At 43.8% G+C, this 27,430-nt stretch overlaps 1 protein-coding gene across 1 annotated transcript; it reads right to left on the reverse strand.

Annotated features, from left to right (window-relative positions):
• dok1b (docking protein 1b) lies at window positions 1-27,084 on the reverse strand. The gene is made up of 5 exons (XM_066718319.1): window positions 26,766-27,084; window positions 5,579-5,869; window positions 5,106-5,184; window positions 3,481-3,653; window positions 1-2,629 (listed from the first exon to the last, which is right to left on the reverse strand). The coding sequence occupies exons 1-5, from the start codon at window positions 26,820-26,822 to the stop codon at window positions 1,460-1,462; spliced, it is 1,770 nt and encodes a 589-aa protein (XP_066574416.1). The 5' UTR covers window positions 26,823-27,084; the 3' UTR covers window positions 1-1,459.
• Window positions 27,085-27,430: the final 346 nt, after the last annotated feature.

Genomic DNA, 27,430 nt, shown 5'->3' on the forward strand with positions numbered 1-27,430 from the left:
TTAATAAAACCATACTTTTAATTGGAAGAACTGTCTGTGCAGTATAGGAGGAACTTTTTCACAAAATGCTGATGGAAAACAAACAATATCCTGGCATGGCTCTTTCAGTGTTCTTGTGTTTGCAGAAAGAAGCTCTCTTGTGTGTCAAAGTGCAGCAGTTCCCTTGTGATGGCGCTCTGTGGATGCACCTGAAGCACAGACTGTACAATACTGATTCAGCAGGCAGGACTGATGAGATGTCCTTTCACATCAGTCTCACTGTACGAATTGATCAGTTTAGCTTCTCTGTGTCCACGATCTCCCCATGAAAGCCAAGCTCTTTCAGCTTCTTGTTCCAATGCCTGCGGCTAGCCAACCTCGCAGAAGTACAGACTGGACATCCAAACAACTCCAGTGAGCATTGTATTGCCCTTGAAAAGATTAAATTAGATTAGTCTGTTATGTCTCCACTGAAAATACAAAGTATTGTCCCGACAAACAGTTGGTTTCATTGAAAAATAACGATGAGGTGAGCTCAGCTGAAGCTCTGAATCTGCCAAAGAATGGAGTGGGAAACCGAAAATCAAAACACGCAGATTAAGAAAGGAAATGTGAATTTTAGTTTGACACGCACTGTATATGGGTTTGAAACTAAACACAAGTTCACATTCAGACACTGCACACCAATATAAATTGAATGGTTTACTTAACATATTTGTATTGTTTATACAGAATGGCAACCATATATATTATTATTTTCATTTTAGGATATCAGTCAGTTTATCAGCAAGCAGATAATAAGGGCAATTCCCGACACCAGGGGAGGCTGTGGCCTACAGTCCTGCTGGTTCTGTAGGTACCTTGAAATCATCCACAGACTGAAAGCTGCAAATCCATTAACTGGTCCAGAGAAGTGCATTTCAGTTCACTTGAGCACATGAACAGCAGCTACATAGGTCAAGGATCTTCCTATCCTTTCTGCCTTCGACTGTCTCGTGTCGTGTGCAATCATTGCCCAAAGTCTTCAACTGTCAGAGCAAGCGCTGTTGAAAATCACAGCAGCACAATGCCATTATTTATTAACCACAGTTTTTAATTACCCACAAATACAGGTTGAAGGTAAAAGAGGACCAAAACAAAGTGGTTCATGTTGCGTTTGGAGGGAGAAAAACAACAATGACCCAAAGCTGACCACAATATTCCATTTCTCCATCAGGTTTGGCAGATGACATCATCGCCAAACCGTGCACAGCGCTGCAGACGCGGCGGGTCTCTGTGAGGGACCAGGCCAGTCTGAATGCATTGTGAATGGAGGCGTGACTTGTTGCCATGTCATGCCCTGGTAATGTCCGATCTGGGTTAACGTCCCTTCAAATTAATACATTAATTAATTTCCAGGAGTTACTCTGGGGGCAAGAGTGTCCCAGCCCCACGTCAACATAGCGCCGGCTGGACCGAGGCCTGCTAGTGCGAGGGGTGTCTAAATGTCCCCCAGATTATCGTAGATAATATCAGACGAGTGCTGCGTAGAGTCCATAGAGCAGGAGCTGGAGGGAGCCTTGTGTTTCATCACCTTGCTGTACAGGTCTCTGTCCCTGTTGCTGTCGCTGCTGCTGTTGTTGTTGTTGAGGTTGCCTTTGCCCACTGGCAGTGTTGGCGGCTCTTTCCGCTGGGGCAACCTGGCGGGCTTGGGGGCGGGCTTTGGGGCAGGCAGAGGCTTGGGTGCCTTGGTGCGGGGGGGAGGCTGTTTGCCAAAGGCAGGCACAGAGTAGTCATCAGTGTTGGGGTTGTAGGGCACCTCGTGGCCCATGGGCTCCTCCAGACCCTGTTTCCTCCAGGCATTGGCCTCCATCCTGGCCTCGTCGTACAGCACCGTGCTGTTTTGTGCCCGGCCCTCGGGTTCGTCGTAGATGTGATCCTCCGAGGCCCCCAGCTCATTGGCCGCCTGTCCACCCCCATTCCTGGGCCGCTTGTCCAGGGTCAGCCCGATGGCTCGCTGGGAAATGTCGAAGCTGACTCGGTCATAGATGTCGGAGTACAGCGGCTCCTGCTTCCCCTGACGCAATGGCCTCTCATCCCCGGGGCGGAGGCGGGGGCAGGGGGTGGGGGCCTTGATGCTGTCCACGGGATCAGAGTAGAGTGCCTCAGCCGTAGTGGGGGGCAGCCGCACAGAATCCATGGGCTCCGAGTACAGGCTGCACTGGTCCTCCAGCAGGGAGGAGTTCTTGGTGGCGCGAGGCAGTGGAGAGCGAGGTGGGGTGCCGGACGCAGGGGATTTGGAGGCCAGGCCGGGAGGATCAGGGAGGCTGCGCGCCTTCAGGTTCTTGCCCTCCTCTGGGGAGCGGTTCTCTCTTCTGCCAAAGATACCGTCTGCAGAGCCGGGTTTACTGCCCCCCGAATCACTCTCAGGCTCTAGCACCTGGGGGGTGCCCACCCGGTTCGCTTCGGCGATGGCGTTTTGGATCTGCTGGACAATCGGGCTGTCAGAGTCCAGGGATGGGCAGCTCTGGTGCTTCTCCTCTGCCTGGGCCTTCTGCTCCTTGATGGCTGCCTCCACGATCTGGAAGATGTCGTTGCCCTGCTTGGTCTCGAAGGTGAAGTTGCCCGGCCCTGACTCACAGCGGCGCCCAGCCTCGAACGAGAACATCACCTGGGGACAAGACGGAGGGACAGGACAGGGCTTAGAGCACAGCTACACACAAAGCACTACTACTGCTGCTACAGTGTGCACAGAGGACACAACGTGTTACATGGGCTGAGGGCCTGCAAGAGCACAGCACTGTTTATAAGCGTGGGGCTGCAGATGCTGATCCTGCAAAAGAGGGGAGAGAAGGACTGCATATCGAGGGCAGAGGTCAAGGAGTCTGTACACTGCAGCTGTGAGTGAGTGAGCAGCACCAGGGTAGCACTGGCCCGACTGTCACATGGCCCTGCGTCGTCTCTCCACCACATCCTTTCTATTAGCAGCTGTGCGAGAGTGGAAAATACAGCGGCCTGCTCACTGACGGCAGGAAACCCACACAACCTGGAAAAAACACTTGTGCGTATGTGTGAACACACAGATATACACATTTAGAAGAACATTGGTTTTACATGTATTTGAGCACGTGTAAAAATAGAAACCCTTGCAGACATGTAAAAAGCATGGGCTTGGCTTGTGTAGTGGGACATGAAACAGATAGCATGAATGGTACTCTTGAGTGTCTGCAGGACAGGGAGAGATCAGGGACATAGTGTTTGTCTGAGAAGCCCGAATTGTGAATTCCTTCATCGCTCCACTGAAAATACACATCAGCTGATGCACAGGACCAAGCCACCAGACACTGTCGGTTCCACTTAGGGTTTTGTGACACTTGAAGTACCGTTGCTTGCTTCAAGACTTCTCATTTGATGAAGTTGTGCATAACCATAAATATATATTTTGTCAGTCACACCACACAGTGCATTTCCAAGCGGAAGTTACGCTGCTGAGGGGCCCCAGACCCCGGTGTGTGGGCTTACCTTGTCTCGGCCGTATCGCCGCAGCAGCTTGTAGGGCCAGACCAGCAGTCTCTTCTTGCTTTTGGGCTCCTTCAGAACCAGGCTGTCGTTGTCCGCCTTCAGCCAGTAGGAGCCCTGCAGCTCACAGCGTTCGGACGCCTCGGTCCGCTGAACACTGACCCAGAACTCGTTCACTGTGAGGAGACACGACACACGCGCTCAGGTCAGGGCGGGACAGAGGGCCACTCACAGCACCTCTCACTGCCGTTCACACACAGGGAGGGGAAACAGAAGACAGAGCAGCCAGACAGAAAGATAACTAATTTACTCAACAGACTTGCACAGGAACGCACACTAGATTCCAGCACTGCTGCATCTGCATCCAAAAAGGAAGTATTTTTTTATTCAAAACGTAATATGTTCATATAAATAAAAATACAGGATTTACTTAGCAAAGCAGAAACTATGGTTACAATGCACTCGTTATGATGCTTTAAAAGTGGATGGTCTATTTTTGAAGTCTGACACCTGTTTGCTGGCAGGGGAAGAGTATGTTTTCCGTTTAAAATCATTAGCTACTTATGTTGTCTAAATTCAGTTATGTCAATGTGTAACAGGGCTTTATAGTGTATAAAAGTAGCCTGTTAGGGTGAAGTCATTCTCTCTTGTCTTGGTAGAGTGTTTGAACCCCCTGTGTCAGGGGTCTGGTGTTTAGGCATAGTCGGTCTGTCTGTTGGAGCGATGTGGAGGGGGTGCCCGGGATGGCAGTTTTGAATCTGAGCAGGGATCTGACCACACACACTACACATAAATAATTCATATACTGGAAACAGAATGCCTTGTATTGTGTTACAGTACAAAGGGAAAACTCCCAATGAACGTGTTTCAAAGAAACAATTTAGATCCGTAGATATGCAGACAAGATAGATGGAAAGACAGAGACAGATCAATTAATTTAATATCTAGTTTATAAATCAAGCTAGAACACTTGTCCTGCATTTCTCAGAACAACGCTGCACTAAATTATCTGTGAGGAAGCTGGGCTCTTTTCTGAGCCAATAAAGTTGACAGTTTCCTTGTTCCTATTATTAGTAGGTGCTATGTGCCCAACATGTGACCACAGGGAATTGCAGAGTTCGCCCACTCTGCCTCATTAACAGCACAAGGAGCCTAGACTCAGAGCGCAGCTGTGTGTGGCTTCTCAAATGCAGGTTTCAATGTTGCTCAGAATTCGGCATCATTTTTTAACCCCAGTAAATGTTCAGCTCGAACTGCAAGAAGGCATTCATTAAAGGGTTGTCTGCAGAACCTGTGGCTCATATTCCTACAACCTCAATTTCCTGATCACCTGATAGTGCAAAATAAAACAAAACTACGCATTTTTTTTCATACTTCTGCTTTTGGGCAGGACTTAAACCACCTGTGCCTTTTAAAAGTCCTTCCTGCGAAAAACACCCCAAGTGTGGTATCTATCATTTAAGCTCTATCTTTTAAATCACACAAATGTGCAAGGTCTTTCTCTTTAAGAGTTTGTCCCAGTGCCCACAATTCTGGACTGATGTCGAGAGCTGATGTGATCTCTATCACCCCCTTCATGCCCCACTGCAGCCTCACTAACTGCAGCCCCTCTCTGCTGAGCCTCTTACCCTCCTCCCTGGAGTAGTAGATCAGATTCTCCGCCATCTCGAGGTCAGACTTGTTGTTTGAGTCACTTCCACTATTACTCTGCAACAGAAAGACAGAGGCCTATGTCAGCAAATCAGATTTACACAGAAATGATTGCATTGCAGCGCAAATGCACATCTAGTTCATTACAGTGCTAAGATCTCCTCATTATGCATTCAAAGTACATATTTCATTCTGCCGTGTTTGAGAGTCACCTTTGAACTGACATCTCCTCACAGACCTCAAAGAAAGGCTGAGTCAGAGCAGTGACGCCGGGATCGGGTCAACTGTGATGGGTAACTGGGGAGGGATAGAAAAAAAGCAACACTCCGGCCACCCTTCAGTACCAGAGCCGCGCCTTCCTCTCTCGCCGAGCATGGGAAACACAACCACAGTGTCTCCTGTTCTTGTCCGCCGCAGTGTAGGCAGGCCCCGGCTTCCCCACGCGCCTCACCTGGAAAGCGATCTCGCACATCTTCTCCACCCACTCGGCGCTGGCCTGCCTCTCGGCCGCAAACACGTGCACTTTGTCGTTAGTCTCCACGCAGAAGGCCGTCATGTTGTCCTTGGGGCAGGTCTCGGTGAGCGAGGGCAGGATGCTGATGCACTCCGACAGCCGGATTATCTTCTTGTCCAGTTTCTTGGTGTTGGGTTTCTCGTTGGCGTTGCTGCAGTCGAAGAACTCGAGCCGGGCGATGCCGTTCTGGCTGGCCGGATACAGGACAAACCAGCTCTTCTTCCATTTCTGCAGAGGAAAAAGTGGAAAGACAACAGAGGGTCCGTCTCACTAAGTAATTAATTGACTGAGCGCGTCGAGATATTGGTGCTGATGACCGTAACTACAAAAAACACAGATAAATGAGGCCGGTGATGTTTTAGCTGCATCGGTGACGTGTGAGGGGTTGTGATTGTCCCATTGCCTATCTACTGATTATTCACAGAACAGCAAAAAGGAAACGGCAATTCAGCACTTATGAAGGAGCTCTCGTTTCCTCAAATTGCTTCACTCACTGAATAAGATGCAGAATGGTCAGTTTCAGGACACTCTCACCCCCTAACCCTGTGATCAAACCTTGTACAGAACAGGGTGCTAGACATGATTCAGCTTCGTGTCGCCCATGCAGGTGGATGACAGGAAAAAGTCAACTGGCTCTACTGACATTCGAGAAGTTACAACAGTGTGTGATTTATGACTGAAATGTTTCACTTCGATACAAAGTTCACATGCTGGATGCTATGAACCCATTATCTGGTAGAACAGCCAACTAAAATCAACAGTGTCTGCCCAGATCCTCATTCAGTTTCTGTTTCCAAGGCTGATATCTAGACTGGTGATAAACCCCTCTTAGTCCTTCCTGTTCAAGTGTAGGGCTACCATCAGATCCAATCCTGTGTTTTTTCCAGTCTACTGCAGATAACCTTTTTTCAGCTTAGCTAGGTATTAAATGGTTTACATTGTCAATGTTAAATGAAAATAGGAGTGTCTTCTTTACACCAGGAGCTGTGTGGGTTGAGCTCAATCTACCTAATCAAGAACTTGAGATTGACTCTTGGGCCCTTCAGGAAGCAGCTTGATTAAACTCTGGAGTCAGTCAGCTACTTCAAACAAGCAAGTTAGGTCTTATGTTCTTGGGTCAACAAAGAGGATTGGGACCCACTATGCAGCCCAGAGTCAGCCACGTGGGACTCAGGGGACCCTTGTAACTCAACCGGCCTTTACATTGCATTGCAGCTCAGAGCTTTGGGCATTGCTTACAGACATGTTTTTGCTTGTTTGTTGTTCTTGGTTTAGAAGGAGTGGATGTTTTTTGCAACCGTACCTAATATTTCAAAACAGGAATCAAAAGAATCAGTATGTCTTATTAAGCCAACAAAAGAGGAAAACAAAGACCAGAGATTGCACATAGCCCCACACCAGCAACTCAAAATAAAGCAGAACCTAATCTGGCCTCAGCCGGTGTCCTGCAGGTGGCAGACTAGCAGCTTGGCGTAAACATGACAATCCAACCACACTTTTGAACTGGCCTGTTGGCTCTGCTGCACCATGGCAGACATCTGACCCGAAACAACAAATAAATCTAAGAGAGCCTATGCTCCTGTGTCTGTGACTGCTCAATGTCGATGCTTGGTGTTGCATATATCATCATATATGTACTAGAATATAACATTATTAAGGTTTGTCCATTTTCTAATTAGTCGCTTGGAATACACTCTCCCCACACCTCAAACATGAAAGACAGTAAGTTGCAATCAGAAACACATTGCATTTACACAATTCTCTTATTTACAAAATAAATAAAATGTGCATTAATTTTTGGAGTGCAAAACCAAGTGTGCAACTTTACTCGTTTTCTGTTTTCTCAGGCTGTTCATGTCAACACAGGAGCGGTTTGGACGCTCGACATGCAGTGATCATCACTGTAGCACGACAGCCAATAAACGTGCAGATTCGCAGACACAGACAGCACTGTGGGAGCAAAGTGCTCACTTCAGCTGTCTGAGCCACACAGAAACTGAAGGATTGGATTCATCTTGCTTATCTTTTTTGCAAACATAAAGGTCAACAGCTACATGGTTAACAGCCCAGAGAGAATACATTAAAACAGCTGGGTCAGCTGTCTCTTTTGTATTCATTACACAGTCACGGGGGGCACATGGGGGTCAAGGGACAGGTAGCACTGCATTTGTACCGATCTGTGGTGATACACTGTGCTTCCTCGTGTGTCTGTTGCTGTTAGTGAAGCTTTGATGTGTGACCACTCTGCTATACTGTATCTCTGTGGCATTGGCCCAAAGACCACTGCAGATCTGAGCCAAAAAACACAAACGGCCAAGTTCACAACTCTAATAGAGTGCGGAGCCATACCCATTACAACCATTTTGGAGAGTGAGTGAGTGTCACTTTAAATGACATATTCAAATGAAATATTCATTCCAATCCATACATTTTTCTGTTGGTTTTTAATAGATTAACTGGGATGTAATGTCAAATGTAATCTATATAATATAGTGTTACAGTAGGAATGGAAATATTATGAGAATCAGTGTTAAACCATAGTAGTATGTGTGTTTATGTGTCAGGAATTTCACTGACTGAACAACCCTAACCTTAACACACACATTGAATCTTGGATATCTTACAAGTGCCCGATTAATAAACAGTCGATTACACTGTTAGAAACAAAAGACGGAGGAACTTTGTGAAAACCGACAGTAAAGTGTGTTATTTAATTTGGGTGGAGATAAAAATCGACAGTGCAGCTTTTTGGTCCACACACCACACAACAGCTGGGCAGGAAATAGTATTTAACACCAAGTAAGATAGGTAGGAATGTGGGAAGGCTACATTTTATAAACTGTATTTTGCTTGGCAGTGACAGTGAGGTTAGCTCCTCTGTTCTTGTTCGATTTGTAATGTCTGCAGTAGCAACAGAGCGTCATGGAACATGGCACTGAGAGCCCACTGTCAGTGGCTTCTGATCCGGTCAAGAACGTTTCTCTGGTTCTCAGCTGGTTGAAAGCCCCTGGAAGGACTACCTGTAGGAAATGTGGTCTTGGACTAGGTAACACAAATCCATATAATTTTAATGAATGTACTGGGATACTGGTTTACCATTTCTGGAGGGAATAGTACTGCCTGGTTTCTAAGTCTCAGTACTGAATAGGCTGGGTAGGCAAGGTTTTTAAATTCAAAATGTTTATACATGATTTTTTTATCCACAATTGCCCCATTTAGAAATGTAATAAAAATGTGCATCAAAGACAACAAGTGTAAAAAAAAAAAAAAAAAAAATCCTCTTCAAACACACCAGAGGCATTCTTTGGGTTCTCTTCACTTCGCTGTCTCAAAAGGCTGAAATGGGGAAGGTCTCCCCGCACCAGAGAGTTTGTGTCTCATCTTGCACGGCGGAGAATCGCACATCGTGTTGCAGAATCCACCCTGCGCTTCACCTGCCTCCTCTAGCTCTGGTTTCAGGCCGGGGTTCTCAGACACTGGAGACGCCCACACTGCGCTCTGTATGACTGTCTCTCGGCTCCGAGGGAGGCCTTGCACTAAGATGGCACAGCTGGGCTGGGCCCACACAGTCTGCACTGGAGAGAGGAACAGCACACACCCAGACCCTGTGGTTTCAAAATACTTTCAAGACTTGACCAGCTTTGAATGCCACAGAACCTCGACACCCACCACTAACCTTTTACTACCAGTCCAAACCCCACTGCATGGGCTGTCGCAGCCATGGCCACTGCTGGTAGGCCGTGTCCCAAGCAGTGAAGCAGAAGATGTAAGTTTGTACCAAATCCCAGAAGACACTGCAGCTCCCCAGGAACACATCTGTCCTACAGTTCACTGAACTGATGTCACTTGTTCCAAGCAGTTGAAGTATTGAAAATTACTGCATTGGCCATCTGTATAAGTTTAAAAGCTCAATGGAATGTGCAAAATGAAAAGTACAATTACAGGCACATTACTGAAATGGCTGAAACAACACAGTGATAATACAGCACTACATTTCTCAGAATGCAGCTGGTTTGCTTCATAAATCACCTTTATCGTGGTTCATGAACATATCCGTCAACATGATGTACAGATTCTTATCAGAAACAAGTGTCTTTGTTCGTCAAAGTTTATCTTCACGTGTCGCAGTGGTTTGGCCTTCTGTGCGTTCGAGTTGCTCAGGTACTGACTGACACATCCTGAGCTCGGGACACAGCGTGTGTTTACAGTGGAGCAGGACCTGAGCTCCCTCTGCTGTGGTTTGCCACCTGTGAATCTGGCCTTTGCACTGGAAGGGGATTTATCTGTGCTGTAAACTGTCCATCAGCTTGTGCCGTCTGTAAACAGTCTCTTAGGTCTCTTAAGTTGCTCTGTGGTTGACATCAAATGCAATGCGAAGCCACAGGAGGTTTCGTTTGCGTACCAGCTACAAAGGAGGTGACCTATGACGCCCTCCATCTGTGACCTCTGACACAGTGCAGGTCTGGCAGAAGGTAAAGGTCAAGGGCCCCCAGCAGAAGGCCCATTCAGTCCTGATGAACTTATGTATTAAGCATAGCAGGTGATTTTGGGATCAATTAGCTGCTAGCGACCACAAGTGCAAGAGGGATTAGCTGGGTCTCTGGGTTTTATAACCATTTTTGCCTTCTCATACACATACAACAACACTCAGAGTTGTGACAGTTTGGCAGTGCACTCAAGAAAAAAGGCCAAACTGGACTGCCCTCCACTTGTCCACTCAATCTTTCTATTCATGTGGTTTCATCATACTTAAGATGCGCACCTAACAAGTCACCACAATCCTGAGTTTTGTGATGTCTAAGATCAGAGAAATGCAAGAATGCATAGGAAGTGACAGCTACACGGGCCCTGCCTTCGGTGAGCTTGTTTGTTTCAGTTTGCTTGTGAAGATACAAGTCTGCAAACTCAGCACTCTTGGCTGCAGGAGGTGTCATCTCCGTAGCAAGCTGACTGCACCGAGATTACCACCTCCTGATCCCAGCGATAGCGCTGACAGAGGAACCAGCGATTATCAGGGCCCTTTTCACTCGCTGTACGAAAAGGTGGGGATCCTTTAGTGTCTGTAAAAGCTGTCTGCACTGTTCCATTTGCACCTGCGGTCAGAATTTCTCCCCTTTTAATTTCAGTGTCAATAGGACACACAGAACAGATTATCACTTTACAGAGGCCACAGCTCTATCGTATGAACTACTCATGCTTTGTGTATACATACATAGATACATGGGCCAAAACAAAAAACACTCCAAACAGACTGAGCTTTGGAAAGATCACACCTGTGTATTATGGTCAGATTGGAGTAGAGTAATAACTGAAGTGTCTGCTGCTTTTTTAGGGACTGGTCATATGTAATCCACATGCAGTTTAGTACACTGAAACTGACTAGCAATGTTTACACAACAGTAAAGTTAACACACTTAGCTCTGTGATCCCCTGACAGAGTTGCGCCAGATGCTAAGAGTTAACTTTGTTCAGTATCATGCCGAGTCCAGACAGCACTAAAACCACTAGAGACCGGAAACCACTGAGCAGACACCATTTAATATTAGAAGTCACTGAATTTGCAATAAATCTGGTGCAGCTCATTTCCAGTGTGGAGAAGGCACAGTAAGGAGCCATACCAATGTATTCAGTCCCGATTCAGTCATGTTGTGTGATGAAATTGGTTTCATGACAACACAAAGATTAAAAAACCTGATTTTTGTTGCCCAGTACTAAGTACACACACGTCGGGAGCAGTCATCTGAAAGTAACCGCTCGACGTTTACACTTGTTTACATTTGACAGTCAGGCACTATGGAGACGCAATCAGACTTGTCTGGTCTAGTGCACTCGGTCCTTGTGTTCTCTCTCCGCACCTCATCCCAAAACTAAATCTGAGAAAATAAAGGTTTCCATAACTTTTCTCATGCAGAAGAAAGTTAGTTCAAAGCAAAACACTTTGATAGTTTGAAATCGTTCAAGTGCAGACTGGTAGTCATTCTTGTTACGAGCTACTACAGGAGCATGATGCGTCTAATAGCTTCCTCATTTTTTAACTTTTCTGACGTGCTTATGTTTTTATGATGGTCAGCAACTCACTCGGGGGATTTACTTGCCAAACTGTTGGGGAAATAACACTGAAAGATAACTTGGATAGTGTATCACACAGTGGGGAAATGATTTGTTAAAAGCACAACAGTTGAATATCTCCATGAAATATGAACTCCTCATTGACTTTTCAGCAGAACAGCCACATAGAGCTGGGTCTGTAGTTAGACGATATTTGCCCCAGGACTTTGTGAAAATAAATATTTGGCCCAGCAACAGCACATTTTAAAGGATAATGAAGAATCCCCATTTAAATTCCCTCCATGAAAAATATTAATTTCATGCTACAAAGCAGAGTGTACAGAAAGGGAAGCATCACAGTATGTGATAAGAGGAGTGCACAAGGACAGTTTTAAAGACCCCATCACTCGTGATTTGTAAACATCACATAAAGGACAGTGTTCTTTTGTGTTTACAGATGCATCTTAAAAATGGATCACCATTGCCCTTGGTATGTCCTATGTAATAATTTAGTTTGAAGTACATACATTATACAGTGAGGGAAAAAAGTATTTGATCCCCTGCTGATTTTGTACGTTTGCCCACTGACAAAGAAATGATCAGTCTATAATTTTAATGGTAGGTGTATTTTAACAGTGAGAGACAGAATAACAACAAATCAATCCAGAAAAACGCATTTCAAAAAAGTTATACATTGATTTGCATGTTAATGAGGGAAATAAGTATTTGATCCCCTATCAATCAGCACGATTTCTGGCTCCCAGGTGTCTTTTATACAGGTGAAGGAGTGAAATCCTGCAGCGCCCGCAAGGTCCCCCTGCTCAAGAAAGCACATGTACAGGCCCGTCTGAAGTTTGCCAATGAACATCTGAATGATTCAGAGGAGAACTGGCTGAAAGTGTTGTGGTCAGATGAGACCAAAATCGAGCTCTTTGGGAGGAGGAGGAATGCTGCCTATGACCCCAAGAACACCATCCCCACCGTCAAACATGGAGGTGGAAACATTATGCTTTGGGGGTGTTTTTCTGCTAAGGGGACAGGACAACTGCACCGCATCAAAGGGACGATGGACGGGGCCATGTACCATCAAATCTTGGGTGAGAACCTCCTTCCCTCAGCCAGGGCATTGAAAATGGGTCGTGGATGGGTATTCCAGCATGACAATGACCCAAAACACACAGCCAAGGCAACAAAGGAGTGGCTCAAGAAGAAGCACATTAAGGTCCTGGAGTGGCCTAGCCAGTCTCCAGACCTTAATCCCATAGAAAATCTGTGGAGGGAGCTGAAGGTTCGAGTTGCCAAACGTCAGCCTCGAAACCTTAATGACTTGGAGAGGATCTGCAAAGAGGAGTGGGACAAAATCCCTCCTGAGATGTGTGCAAACCTGGTGGCCAACTACAAGAAACGTCTGACCTCTGCGATTGCCAACAAGGGTTTTGCCACCAAGTACCAAGTCGAAGGGGTCAAATACTTATTTCCCGCACTGTATATATATACACACACTGTCATACATACAATATGTATATATTCAACAAATGTGACTACATGTAGGACTATCATGTCACAAAATTTGCACAATGGGTCGAATGGCCTCCTCTCATTAGTAAACTTTGTTCTTTCTTAAAATAACTTTCATGTGGCTTTTAACAGCTGTGAATTTTTTTTTTATTATTATTTCTATTTATTTATTTATTTATGTATGTATGTATGTATGTATGTATGTATTAGGTCTGGAGAGACTCAAGTGTAGAAAATGGAAGTGCCTTTGGTTTCAAAATAACAGTTAAACATCAACAGTGAACACAATGACTAAGCGAGGCTGAGCGTTACACTTTGTCCTGTTGCACTCAGGACGACCCAGACAGAAAACTGAACTCATACACAAGGTCTTCGTCTTGATAAATCATCAATAAGAGCTTGATTTACTAAACACTGCACCAGTTAAACTGAAACTTGATGTTAGCCTTTACATCTCCTCTCCTCACATGACTCAGTTTCCACATGTGGGCAAGGACCACTTTAAACTGATGTGTGTCCATGCCACACTGGCCCCTTCTATGTTGGGCTGAGTCAATTGATCTAATCAATGTCAATATTAGACGGTTGATTTACAAATGTACATTTGGTAAGACAAAATGTTTAAAAACAACACCTTTCAAGCAAACCACTGCATATTTGCCACATGTGACACTGAAAGCCAGTTTCTCATTGGGTGGAGACAATACCTGCTGGCACAGCTCATAATTGCAGATTCTGTACTGTGGGACATCAACTCTTGTGAGAGCACTATAGCACCATATGGCAAAATAAACATGGATGAATGTACTGTTTTACAATTTTCAATTTGTATTTCCTGGAGTGAGGACTACAAAGGGAGGCCTTATGGTTTAACTGTGGATTTGGTTTATAACTCTCACTTGCACTTCTGATGCTTAATGGACAGCTTTACTCCTGCAGCACAGAGGTCACAAACTCACTCTCACACAGTTCAGAGCTCACATATGGGCTTAATAAGAGACCTGTAGGTGTGTTTCTACACAAATGTCAAACCACACCCCAGCTAGCTAAACAAAGCACTCACCTAGCCGCTGTGTAGCTCAACATTTCAGTGGTGTGGCTGTATTGTAGCATGGTGTTCACATATTAAGCAGGAAGTGAAGTATATATTTATATTTCAATATAGAAATTATTTTAAGTTCAACTGAAAAACTAGTATTACTGTATTTATTTTAATGCAAAGGCATATGCTGATATGTAGGAACGGAAGAAATGGACAACCACTACAGCACAGATAACGTTACAAATGACAATGTACCCTCTATTGTAAATATCCCATTAGTATTACTACTGATAATAAAAAACACAGAAGTTCTCACCAGGAAGAAAGTGAGTGTGGCCTCCATGCCTGCAAACACATTAGCAAATTATTAATGTTTATGTTAAAGTCTATTCTAGTCAGTTCCTCAGATTAGGAGGTGCGCAAATAGTATAAGTAAGCGTTCAATAATAACCGCAGTGATACGGACAGTGGGGCAGTGTTCACTTGGCTGTTCAATTCACAGATTAAATAGAGGAAGAGAGGCATTGTGGAGAGCCATGCTGTGCCTGGTGACTGTGAAGACCTCCTTGTCTCCTCAGGCCTGCGTGAAGACTGGCGTTGTCTTCATAAGAGCGAGAACTGATCCAGAGCAAGAGACTGCAGCCCAACCGATGTTGATAATTGGGAAGCTACATTTCCCGATTACTGATATATCTGCCGATATATATGTATGTATATATATATATATATATATTTTTTTTTAGCATGCATTTTCTAGCATGGATCCCTCAAATCTCTCCCTGTCAGAGAAAAATTGTGTAAAATATGCACTGAAGGCAGGATTTTTATTTTGCAAAAAAAGTAACGTTAGTTTTCATCATAAATTACAACCACAAATCAAACATTGTAAACATAAATGAGAATAAGGGAGAATAGAGGCAAAATAGAAAAATGTGCATGTTCTATACATTAGAGAAAATAATATGACAGTGTTAAGTGCTGGTCTAGCTTATATTTGCATTTTACACGTCAGGTTCTCTCACAGCCAAAACACGATGTAGGATTTGAAATAGTTTTATAAATATAATGTATAGTTTCAGTTGTATCCAACATTGTCTGAGAGAGGCGTTTTTCACTCATTTTCTTTAGATGTGATCTGAGCTTGCTTATCATTTGGAGACAGTTTTTGTTTGCTGATATCCAGTCAACATCTTCAGCGAACATTTACTATTTTTCTCGGGGTCCCGGGTTCGAGTCCCGGCTCGGGGGGGCCTGTCTGTGTGGAGTCTGCATGTTCTCCCCATGTCTGCGTGGATTTTCTCCGAGCACTCCGGCTTCCTCCCACCGTCCAAAGACAGGCTGATTGGTCTCTCTAAATTGCCCTGTGTATGTGTGTGTGCAGCCCAGTGATGGACTGGGTGTATTCCTGCCTTGCGCCCTGTGCCTGCTGGGATCGGCTCAGGCTTCCCCGCGACCCTCACCAATAGTTATGGTTTTACCGTACTTTACTGTAGCTTTCATATGGGTTCAGCCAAATAGGCGGTGTGCAAATCTGAGAACATAAAGCTATAAGGTAATTAATAATGTGTTAATTTGTCACATTTTATCAAGTGAGAATCGGAAAGTTTAAATATTATTATAGACACTTAGTCATCTTAAACGATAACATCTCTGCTCAAGACTTTGTGCCATCATTATCCAGTGATATTCTATCTGTTTCACTGGTTTGCATGTAATCTAATGTAATCAGGCGTTTTATAAAACACTACAGGTTATATATTTGATTATCAGCGGTAACTGTGTAATGATGTATATTTTAATGATTTCCTCATGTTTGACAGTTGAATAATGTGTAACTGAATGAACTCCATATACACTACATTTCATTACAGTAAACTGGACACTGTCACATTTTGTCGATGTAAATTTGTACACTCCCAGTAAGTAACTCTACAAGGCTCAGCTATTAAACAAACCTTAAATGTTCTTAAATAATGTGGAAAACAGAACTGATTAAATATATAACAAATCTTATGGACAGGTATTTATTACAGACGTGTTAACAATGTTGAAATTTTATGTCAAACATGTTTAAAACCTCCACTATTACAAATACCACTGAAAAACATTCAACTGAAGACTATGTTGTTTCTGTACTGTTTCTACTACGTTATATCTGTCAGAATCAAATCACCGGTGCTGTATAAACGTTGCAAGAGGGTTATGTCTGCTTGCCACAACCAAACCACAACCTGATAGCAACGTTCTGAACCTTGGGTGTCAACTGGGTCTCCTGCCACGTGCAGGACCACTTTATACAGTCAAAGCTCTTACAAGGCAGCTCAAACAAATTTGTTTTTAACAAACTAGTATAAAAAACGTAAGACGGGTGACTTGAATGATTTGAAGTGTGTTAAAAAAAAAATTGTCCTTCATATTTAAGACCAGAGCCACAGGACACATTTACATACTGGAGTCACACTATAGGACTCATTTGTCTTATTCAAATCATCCCAATACTGGATCACGTCCTGCTCAGAGATACAGATAAGCCGGTGAAGACAGAGAGGGATAGAAATTATGCATTTAAACAACTAGGAAGTCTAACTGAGATTAATATCTCTTATTCATGTGAGTTGTAGGGTTTGACAGCGAGGCAAGAGGCCAATTTGATTAAAAAACAAAGTATTCAAGCAAAAACAGCTCTGTTAAAGTCTACTCAAGGTTGAATGCATCCTAAGCTTTGTGCAGACGTGCAGGACAGTAGAGGCCTCAGACGGGTCAGGGTACAGAGCAGGCTGAAGAAGCTATGCTTATCGACACCTTGCTGCAACACTGCTGGACTTCCCAGAAATCAGACCGCTGCCCACAAATCCTTTCACAATCAATTGTGCCTGTCTAGTTCAGCATCAACACGTCAGATTACAACTTCAGCTGTAGCAAGAACACAGTGTAGCATCAAAGCACGATTGCATACAAATGTGCAGGAAAAAGGAGCTCTTCAGCATTGGCAGAAATAAACATCAATTCAGTCTGTTACTGTACAGTAAACACACTCCTTTGTCTTCTGTGCAGTAGCTTTCATTCACTTAAATCAGAAGGTAACTTGTAGCATAACTGTGGCTGTGCTAGTAAAAGCAGGGTGAAGCGTGGATTATTTAAGCTGGTTATTGTTGGTGACAGTTTTAAATAGTCTTAGTTTCTGTTTAACTACACTTGAAACCTATCCAAAATCAACGCAATACTTACAGGTTCACACCAGGAGTTGTTAAATTATATTGATAACAGTACTAATGGAAACACTTCAAAATTGTAATCCAGCCGTACCACCTTAAAAACGTCACAACACAACCTCTACTGTCATCACTTTTTATCAGTATGTAAACACAGCCTTTGACTCTGCACTGAGCAAGGTGCAAAACTGCCCCACTCACAGCGCTTCGCGGTCCTCCTCCACACCTGGGAGAGTACCCCGATTCCCCGGAGGCGACACCACTCTCCCCACTGCCGTCAGCCACGGCCCACGGGGCTCCCAGTAGCCGCAAGACTGCACAACTGAGGTTTGCACAAGTCACTTTTTTGAAGAGCAATGTATGGTGATGGCTGCGCCAGTTTCACTTATGTTTCTCACCAGAGCAATACAAAACACAAAGACTTGCCATGTTTAGGGTGACTTTCAGAACTAACACACGTCCTGTGTCAGCTGTATGGGCGCAGGTATTCAGTTGTGTGCTGCGATTCATCACAATTACAGGTACAAATCAGGTTTGAGAATGCAGTGATATGCAAAGGGAACTGAGGCTGAGTAATGCCATTAAAATATAACTTTCACCTTAGAACAAATACTCCTTTGACAGTTCTTCTGTGTTATCTAAAGGTGATAAAACCAAATAACAGTTTAAAGCCCAACACTGTAAAACGGTTTTATTTTGAACCAAAATAATCTTTTAAACCACAAACTGCAGACGATGCTGTATAGGCTTTGTCTGATTCATAAAATACCTCAATCATTTATGTAATTGAGAGAAAGACACTGCATGCAATGCAAACAAAGTCATGAAATTAGGTAAACTGCTGATTTCAAACTGCTAACCAAAGCGGGAGAAAGGCAGAGGCAGACACACAGCACATTTCTGTGAAGATGTTGGTCAGCGTGTGCTAATTGTACCATTCCGAACTCAAACTTAAAAAAAAAAAACAAAGTCGAAGAGTGCAGAATGGAAGAACAAAAGTGTCCGTCACTAACCAGCAGAGTAGCTGCAAGAAGCCACTTTTCCTACCACAATTGTGTCGGCCTGTGAGCTGAAATTAGGGCAGAAAATCATTCATAACTGCTACTACAGCCTGAGCAGCCATCCCATTGAAGGGAAGAGCTCTGAGCAGAAATATGGAGAGAAAGAACAGATTGCATTCTACAACAGCTAATTCATTAACCACATAGCGTACGGAAGGAGTTTAGAAGGTCTCCGTTAATAGATTTAGCTTGTCAAATAAGCATTCCACCGCTGACACCAGAAATTAGATGTTCAGCACTACATAGGAGCACACTCCAACGTTGTGGGTCTGCCCATCTCCCTTAGGTGTCCTTTACAATATGAAGTACCTCCATGGGGCTCAGTAAGGTGCACAAGGCCAAGCCCGCAGATCCTCCCGTGTGTGTTTTGTACAGGTTTTCCTAATGAAATCAAAGCCTTAACGAGAAAGCAAACAAAGTAATGAGAAAAACCTTTACCAGAATATTTAGGCTCTTTAAAAAACAAATAGGCCTAAACAAAATGCAAACAAGAGGTTAACCCTAAAGTAGGGGCAGAAATCTCAGTATCCAATGACTTTCAGTTTAGTGTACTAACCCCCCGTTTACTCCAGTTGACAGAGGCTGGGCACGTTTCTATCGCGATGGGCTCTAACTGTCAACGGAACCAAATAAGGGGAAGGAAGCAGCGCAGCGCACAGTCTCCGGGTGGAAAATATGTAAATGACTGTAACTGCACAGGCCAGTGAGGTATGACAGCAACTTCCTCAAAACCCTGTTTCAAGTCGGGCTCTTTTCGCTCTTTCTGCCTCGCTCTCCTTCTCAGTGGCTTCGTTGGGAGTAATACAATCACTTGCAAAGCAGACCACTTTGCTCCCCAGCGCACACCACACCTCATATTTATGGACAGATGCTGCACGATAGCTGACGATAGAGGGGGAGGAAGAAGGACACATTCTGAAATAGTCCCAGTGTCACGAATACAAACCCGCAGGCATGGCAGTTTGAGACGAGGTTTCTTTGTTAATTAGAACAGGAAGAGACACCGAAGTCAAGACAGTGGAAGTGTGCTCTGCTGCTGCACAGAGCTATGACAACACAGAGGACCATCCGAAAGAACAACATCCTGTTGTCAGCAGCTTCCTGTTATTTAATTTCTGGGTGCGCAGTGTCCAGAGCCTTTTTTTTCTTGTTCATTCTGGTCAGGCAAAGGCAGCATTCCACTGAAGAACTGCTCTCACAAAGCTTCTTTCAGACTGGATATCTAAGTCATGGTAGGGGGATAGGGTTGTCCTTGCGTTCCTTAGCAATTGTGCAGTCATGGCTTTTACATTAGTGTGTTACTGTTATTTACTTCCCCGTTTGGCAGAACCTCTCTGTGGGTGACTATTTTCTTAGAAAGACACCAAATACACCACCAATGGTTAAAAAAAAATGTATAAAAATTTGCCATCACAGTAAAGTGAACGGCCTCTGTCATGAAAGATGCTTTAGATTATTTTGAATGTTTCGTATTTCTTTCTGTGGTATCACAGGCAGAGATTTAAAGCCAACCTCCCCCCTTTTCAATCTAAACAAGCAGAAGCTGGCCAAGTATTCCTCTTTTTCAGTTTGTAAATGATTTCTCTGAAACACTGATGATAACTGTATGTTAAAATAGAACATGACACAAACAAAGCCCACAGACATTGCAGCACATGCCTCATCGTTGTGCAATCTGAAATATGTATAAATATGTACACTGTCATTCACATGAAGTGATTTTAACATGTGATGGCTGGGCAAGAATGCAATGTAGTCTGTGAGTAATCTTTTACATAATTTTATGTTCCTATTATAAGGGATTTCTTTCACATTGAGTTATTCACTCTTCCATGTTGCCAATGTGTTAATTGTACTCAACCCAACAGTGTCTCTGCACAAAAAGTCTTCCCCTTTTTGTATTTACATAGATAATACATTACCTGCCACAGGGAAAAACACCCAATTGCTTTCTTATGCAAATTATTAGCTTATATTTCTCCTTGTTTCAGTGTTTTTGTGTGGGGGGCATATGCTGTTTTCATGTATTGCAGATAAACAGCAATGCATTGCAGAGTAGGCTGAGAAGATGGAAAGCCTGATATAAATGCCATTTCAGACACTGTGCCTCCTTTAAGAGGTGGTTATGGATTTTGGTATTCATTTGAGACAGGAACCATACACCTTCCTTGTACATGGTCAATACAGGCAAAACCAAATATGCATGCACTAGGTTAGCTAGGTGTAAACAAATTAATCCTCTTGCCACAAAAATGGTTTTAAAGTTCAAACACAACTAGCTATTATACACGTAAACCCCCTGGGGCGCAGAAAGGTTCAAACAGAGAGAGAGCACTACAGTTCAGTCAGAGTTGTTTGCGATTGGGAAATCTCTGTTTTTACTAAATCCTTTTTCCACCAGGTGAAATTACCAGCTGCTCTTCAATTAGGTGGGTAACTCACCTCAGACATTGTGTACCTTTAGACAAGATCATGTTTTCAGAAAGCTAATGCATTCAGAGAACTGAGGAGTACGGTTTTCTAAACAAATAACACTTTTCTGTGTTTACATGACAAACCAGTTCGGAATAAATGCCCCTGAATACATGGCTATACATAGGACACCTGTGTATAGGCAGTAAGAGGTTAGGTAGCAATGAAAGCCAAAATGTATACACGCTCACATCTAGAATAAGTATTCAAAAAAGAGCATTTAACATTGATTGTCTTACTATCCTTATGAGTTTCTGTCTCTCTTTCCTCTGTGCCCAATGGTTTACGTTGTCTTTGGATTATCACTAAGAGCTTTTGTGTTGTGTTTCAATGTCTGCTATGCTCTATGGCAGCCTTTGGCGAATGGCACTACTCTAAATAAAAATGACTTATTGATTGATGTGGAGTATACTGTAAAAGGGGAGTAATCAATTCAAGTTTAATTGGGAATGTGAGGGTCATATGGACTTTCCTTGATTCCCTGTCCGTCATGTCCTGCCGGTATCCAACCCACGCCTGTCTGACAACCTCTACCACGCACTGCAACTGAGTCCCCTGTTCCCGTGTCCTGCAGGCCGCATGTGGCAAAGTGATTTCAATATGTTAGACTTGTTGTCTACACTTTTTTTTTGTGCCTAAGACTTTTCACACATGGCAACTATTGACACACTGTGAAGACAAAAGGATAAAAGGAACAGTCTCTGTGTCCTCTACGAAACAGCTGAAGCAAAGTAAGAATCCAATTCACTATCCTACTATACCCGATACAGTCCATTGCTGGTTTAATTTTTAAATGAATAAAAACATAAAATCTTGGCATCTTCCCCTTCTTTGCGTTATAACAGCAATAAACGGGAGCCACAATGTGTAAAATTATACAATTAACATGACAATTGTTCTATTCAGAGTAAACAACTTTCATTACATAGCAGTTTTTGAGCAACCAATATAATATGAATAGATTCAGAATAACAAACCGTTAATGTATTTATTAACTGCTATCCATGCATGTCTAACAAGAAATATGCTCTTAGGAAGATGTAATTGAACATCACAAGCTCTCCTCGACTCAGATAGTAATGGATTCAATGTAATACTCCCAGATTTGCTTTCCTGAAAGATCATTAATTCATAAAGGTATATAAACATGTATATGTGTTATTCGTAATTTACTAATGTGATATACAGTGCTATAGATGGACCCTTATTGTCATGTTTTACCAAAGACCTGAGCTTGAAATATCCAAGAGTTGTGTAAAGCTTGACACCATTAAGCTATGGCAGTTGGATCTATTCCCCAGCTGTTATTAGTAATAAACCTGCCATTGTTTCACAGGAGATTACGGCCAACAGACAGGTCTCTCGTATTCCTGGGGACTGATATAAAATGTAACTCAATAGAGGAAACTGACCTTTAATGACAGTTTTATTTGATACGATCTGACAGGGCAGCTTACTAAACAAACTCCTGGCTTCTGTCACAGCCGAGGAAACTTCCCCATTCCTGCGCGCTGCAAGCTTCAGTAGCGTCTCCTTCTCCACTGTGTAACACGGTACACAACAGACACAACATCCAAAACTGCCCGCAGCCCCGTCCCCAAACTTCAAGTCTGCAAAATCCGTGAAAGCCAATGTGCACAACATCAATGACACCTGATCATAACAATCGACTGAGATTCTGTCATCTTTGTTCTTGCAAAGTCACACTTGTGTTTTTATACTGACCGAAGCAGTGTGCAAGGGCGTAGTGTCGGATCTTAATCTGAACGAGGGACTGGATTGCAGATAAAGAGAACAAAAAAATGACTCCAGCTGTTGTTTCAGACAACAAAAAGGGTAGAAACAAGGGGAAGCTTGTTGAAATTTTGCTTGACATTGTATTTGTTTGACATTTAGGCTATTCCATTTAAAGATCAAAAGTTAATGTGTCTTCACAGTTTGGCTTGACATTGTTTTTGTTAATGTATTGACAAGCCAAACTATGAAGACACATTAACTAGGATATTTAAAATAAATCAGGACAAAATTAGAGAACCAACAGGATGAATTGCCCATGCTAGGCGTGGAGAGCAGGCCTACTATCACAATTATACAAGCCAGACAACAAAGCTTGGGGGGATGTTAATAAAGAAAGTGAGAGAGCATTATTTAGCTAACTAACTATATTTGCATTACTCTTTCTGCACTCAATCATAGTTAGAAAATGATTAAGGCCACAGTCTCACACTCAATCACACACCCCCAACCAAAAAGAGTAAATCGCCATTCTCCTTACAACTAAGATTACAATGTACTACAATGTATGTGTTTCACAATAGTACTCAGTTCAATGAAAGTCGTGCCTGGGAGTGTTTCAATCTAGCAGGTTGAGTAGCACCAGTGCCACCACAACATATTCCGGGTAAAAGAGCCAATCAGATACTTTCACAGTGCGATGTGGAAACAGTCGAGCCGATAAGTTTCCAGTCTTAAGATAGCTTGAAGATGCCAAAACAAAAAAGGCACAAGATTCTGTAGCTGACTGTACAATTCTGAAAATAATAAAATGAAGAAGTGAAAAAAAGGAGAATCATTTTTTGTATTTTTTTTATTTGTACACCTAGCAACTGCAACTGTCACTGGGGCGAGCATGATGTTAGCAAAGGCCCTCAGAGGGAGAGTGGGACCTGTGCCATTAATCAGAGGAATTTGCCAAACAAAATTAAACAAATTAATATCGTTCTGGTTGTGTGTGGGGGGGGGGGGATATACTGTGCATAAAAACACCAAAGAGTGATGATTCCAAAGCATGCCACTAAAATCATCATCGCAGAGTTCTGGGATCTAGGTTGTTGGATAACAGGCCTCTGTGAACACACTCCATAGGTGTAGTAATGGGTGACACTCCTGGGCCAGGCCTCAGGGCAGCTGGAGATTTGTTCAGCTCTGGGTCTCTACTAAAACAAAGCTGGTCCGCTGCAGTATCCGAATCCAGCGCACACCAGCCACTCCCAGCAGGCTTCAAAGGTGCCTTCAAACAAAAGCTAAATCGCTAGAAAACATTGTCATCTTAAACACTGCAGAAGTACTCAAACTGAGATCTGTTACAGAATGAAAACTGCAAATGTTAGGCCTAGTTATCTTAAACAAAAGATAAATATATCAACGTAAAAGAAATAGCAGAACTTTTTTTTCCAGATAAGCAAATCACTATCTGAGAGTATATGAAAATAAAACCAAATCAGAAGAATATGGTCCTTCAGGACTGGAGCTATGCCGAACCGCCCCTCTGCTCTGAAGCACACAAGTCTTCTTTCAGACATCTTTCACCCCTAAGAGCTTCCACTGTGTTTCTGGTCCGCATGGATGACATTTAAAAATTGCAGCGTAAATGTGAGGGTGGGTCCTGGTCAGAGAAACATACTGAGGCTATTGCCACCTATGCCCCAGTCTCCCCACAAGTCCGAGATGTGCTGATGACATCAGATTATGACCCAGTATGAAGGTGTGCTGTACTGTGGGACCTCCCAAAGGCACCCCTGTTTCAGATCAGAAACTATGTTAAGTCTGCAATGCTTATGACCTCATTGGGCCTCTCCACCTCCTGTGGGGAACGTGTGGGTGGGACGCATGACGTGCTATCTGTCAATCTTCTTTGGGCGTTCTAGTTTCGTCTGCACGCCTAGAAACACTCCCCGGTGCAACACAGAGCTGCCTGTCTCGTCACAGTGATGCTATCGGACCTCACACACCAACTACAACACCTGCACAGGAATTTCACACCTAGAGAAAAAAAAACTGCAGCAGTCACTAGAAAATGAAGTGAAATTTAGCCATGGGCAGAAGGCACATTAGGAGACTTTGTTTTGCAATTTTGTTCTTAAATCCTCACCACAAAAATGCAGTCCTGGCCTCGTATCTTTGCAGTAACATGTCTTTATCACTCTCGGTGTGCCACAGCTTTGAGTATAAGAGCTCTGCAGAAAAACTTCAATAGAACTGGTTTCTCTGTCTAAACCAGCCTACATGCTTACACTTGCAAATCTGAATGTTTCACAATGAATCAAAGCAGCCGGCCTTGAACAATATTTCAGTGGTCAACACTGGACTGGATGGTTGATGCTTTTTAGCCAAGTGGCAGAGCTGTTGTAAATATGGTATTTTAACAGGAGAAAAAATAGATTGGGAAGGATATGAACCTAAAAGACATTCAATGAATGAATGCAACAACAGGATGATGGCTACTTTGCGACCTAGTCTATCGATACTACAATTGCACAATTCTGTTGCGTTACACAAAGCCGTCTGCCTGGCTTAGCTGCTGATTAAATAAAGCATGGCTTGTCCTCAACCAGGCGCATTTCCAGTTTCTCTTCACCTCTTTATACTAGAAATGCCTGTGAGCGCAGATTTTCCCTGGCTGTGCTTCACTGCTCAGGAATGCGTTGCTTTATGAAATAAGGGAAGTACATTATGTTCAGTCCTGTATTTTCACTGCAAGGCACTGCACTGTGTTTGATCGGAAATTGCTGGAGAAAAGTCTCTGAGCTCTGCTGGACAGTGCAAAATACTTCCAGGGCAAGTATAGAACTGTCAATATGTAAACTCAGTATGTGAATGACTGTCTGAACCAAGGAAAGAGAGTGAGGCAGGATATGAGATCGTCACTGCAGCTGGCAACTGAGTTTGTGCTGGGGTGAGGAGTTGTTTGCATCTCACTGCTTTTACCTCGGGCTGTTACAACCAGATTCTTTGGAAAACATGATTTGGTTTGGTTTTGACCATCCTATTCCAACAAAAAAAGTTATGTTATCTTCCTGAATCCAGTTGCATCATCATATCATTATTATATTTTTGGGAGCAGGGTTTTGACCCTCTCTTGCACTGGCTGTGGAGTTTCATGTGGCCAGGAGCATTTCTGCAGGTTTCTACCCATGTCCAACTCTGCACCCTCCGTCCATGTCCATGAGCCTCCTGTTTAATGCATTGCTGTTTGTACACCCACCTGTTGATAGACTTAGAAATCGTGTGACTGGATAGTTTATTTGAGTGCCAATCCGGTTTCTAATAGTTTGGCATTAAACAATAAAAATAGAGGTTTCTGTCTCAGCATCAGTTGCACAACTGTGGTCGCTATAACACGGAACATTAAGATGCGTTTCCATTTACAGTTACTTTCGGTTTATGTCTGCTGAGGTCAGCTCTGGTAATGTCATGGTAAAGCCATGTCATCTCAAATCCTCTGGAATTAGTACAAGGTCCATGGGTATCTAGGGCACCTTGGTTCTGCAACGTCAAACCCTTCAGAACCGACTGACCCAGATCCGCTGAGCACCAGCCACAACAATACAGTTGAACCAGAATTTGCAACGCCGGCATGCGTGTGATTTCTTTCTTATACATCAGCAGGTTTGAACTTACTAAGCGATAAACCCGAGATAGTGGACAACTAAAACATGCATTTCAACTTGCACAGCAGCAGCTTTAAACGCACACTTTACAACTTCCTTTCTTTCTACCAATGCGTAAAGACTGATGTAGTGTACAAGACGAAGCCTCACACTCAGGAATCAAGAGCAACACTAAATATTACACAGCGCAGGCATTTCTTCACACCCATACGCGTCTTGTTTTTAAACAGTGCACATTTTGCATTAAACCGGATTAAGAAGCGCACCGCACGGGAGCTGAGAGCAGCGCTGCGGGAGCATTGCGCGACACTGCTGGGGTGGCTCGTCTTTTAAAGCACGACCCGGAATTGCGGTGGAAATGCGTTTTCTCTCTTATCTTACCTTGCCAAATTTCTGATGCTGGACGTACAGTTGTCCCTCTTTGACGTGTGTGTCCATCTCCGCCTCGCCTCGCCGGTGTGAGACGCGCTGAACTTGACACACGCTTTGACTTCGCTCCTTCCCTTCTTCCTCCTCCCTTCTGTTCTGCAGCTCTCCTAGTGGTGTAACTTCCTCTTGGCAAGTGGCACACACGAAGCGCCTGGCAGGGTGTGTGCTGGGTGTCGTGTGTCGTGTGTCGTGTGTCGTGTTGGCGTCCCCTTCACGCAACGCCTCGGAGCGCGCGCTGTGTGCGGGGCCGGTGCGGTGCGCGCGTGGGCCCCCCGGCGCCACCCCCTCGCGCCGCTGCACGCACAGAAACGCGCACAAACAGCGCCTGCGCCTCGGTGGGGTCTGACTCTACACTACTGCCTTTTCTTTTTTCAGTGGTTACTGTGAAACAAAGGACAGTAACCACAGCAAGATGGGTTATGTGTTGCTTAAGCGTGAAGGCATACAAAACCAACATTCACAGATGTTCGTGACTGCTGTGTCTGTCGACTAGTCCTGCCTGTTTGGGACTTTACTGAAAGACAAATCTGTGCCCTGCCAGGCTGATTCTGATTTATTAATGGAAATGGTGCAGAGATTACACTGACACCAGAAACCTGCTGCTGGTCAGATTTGAA

The sequence above is a fragment of the Amia ocellicauda genome, chromosome 12 (assembly GCF_036373705.1).
Source record: "Amia ocellicauda isolate fAmiCal2 chromosome 12, fAmiCal2.hap1, whole genome shotgun sequence".
NCBI lineage: Eukaryota > Metazoa > Chordata > Actinopteri > Amiiformes > Amiidae > Amia > Amia ocellicauda.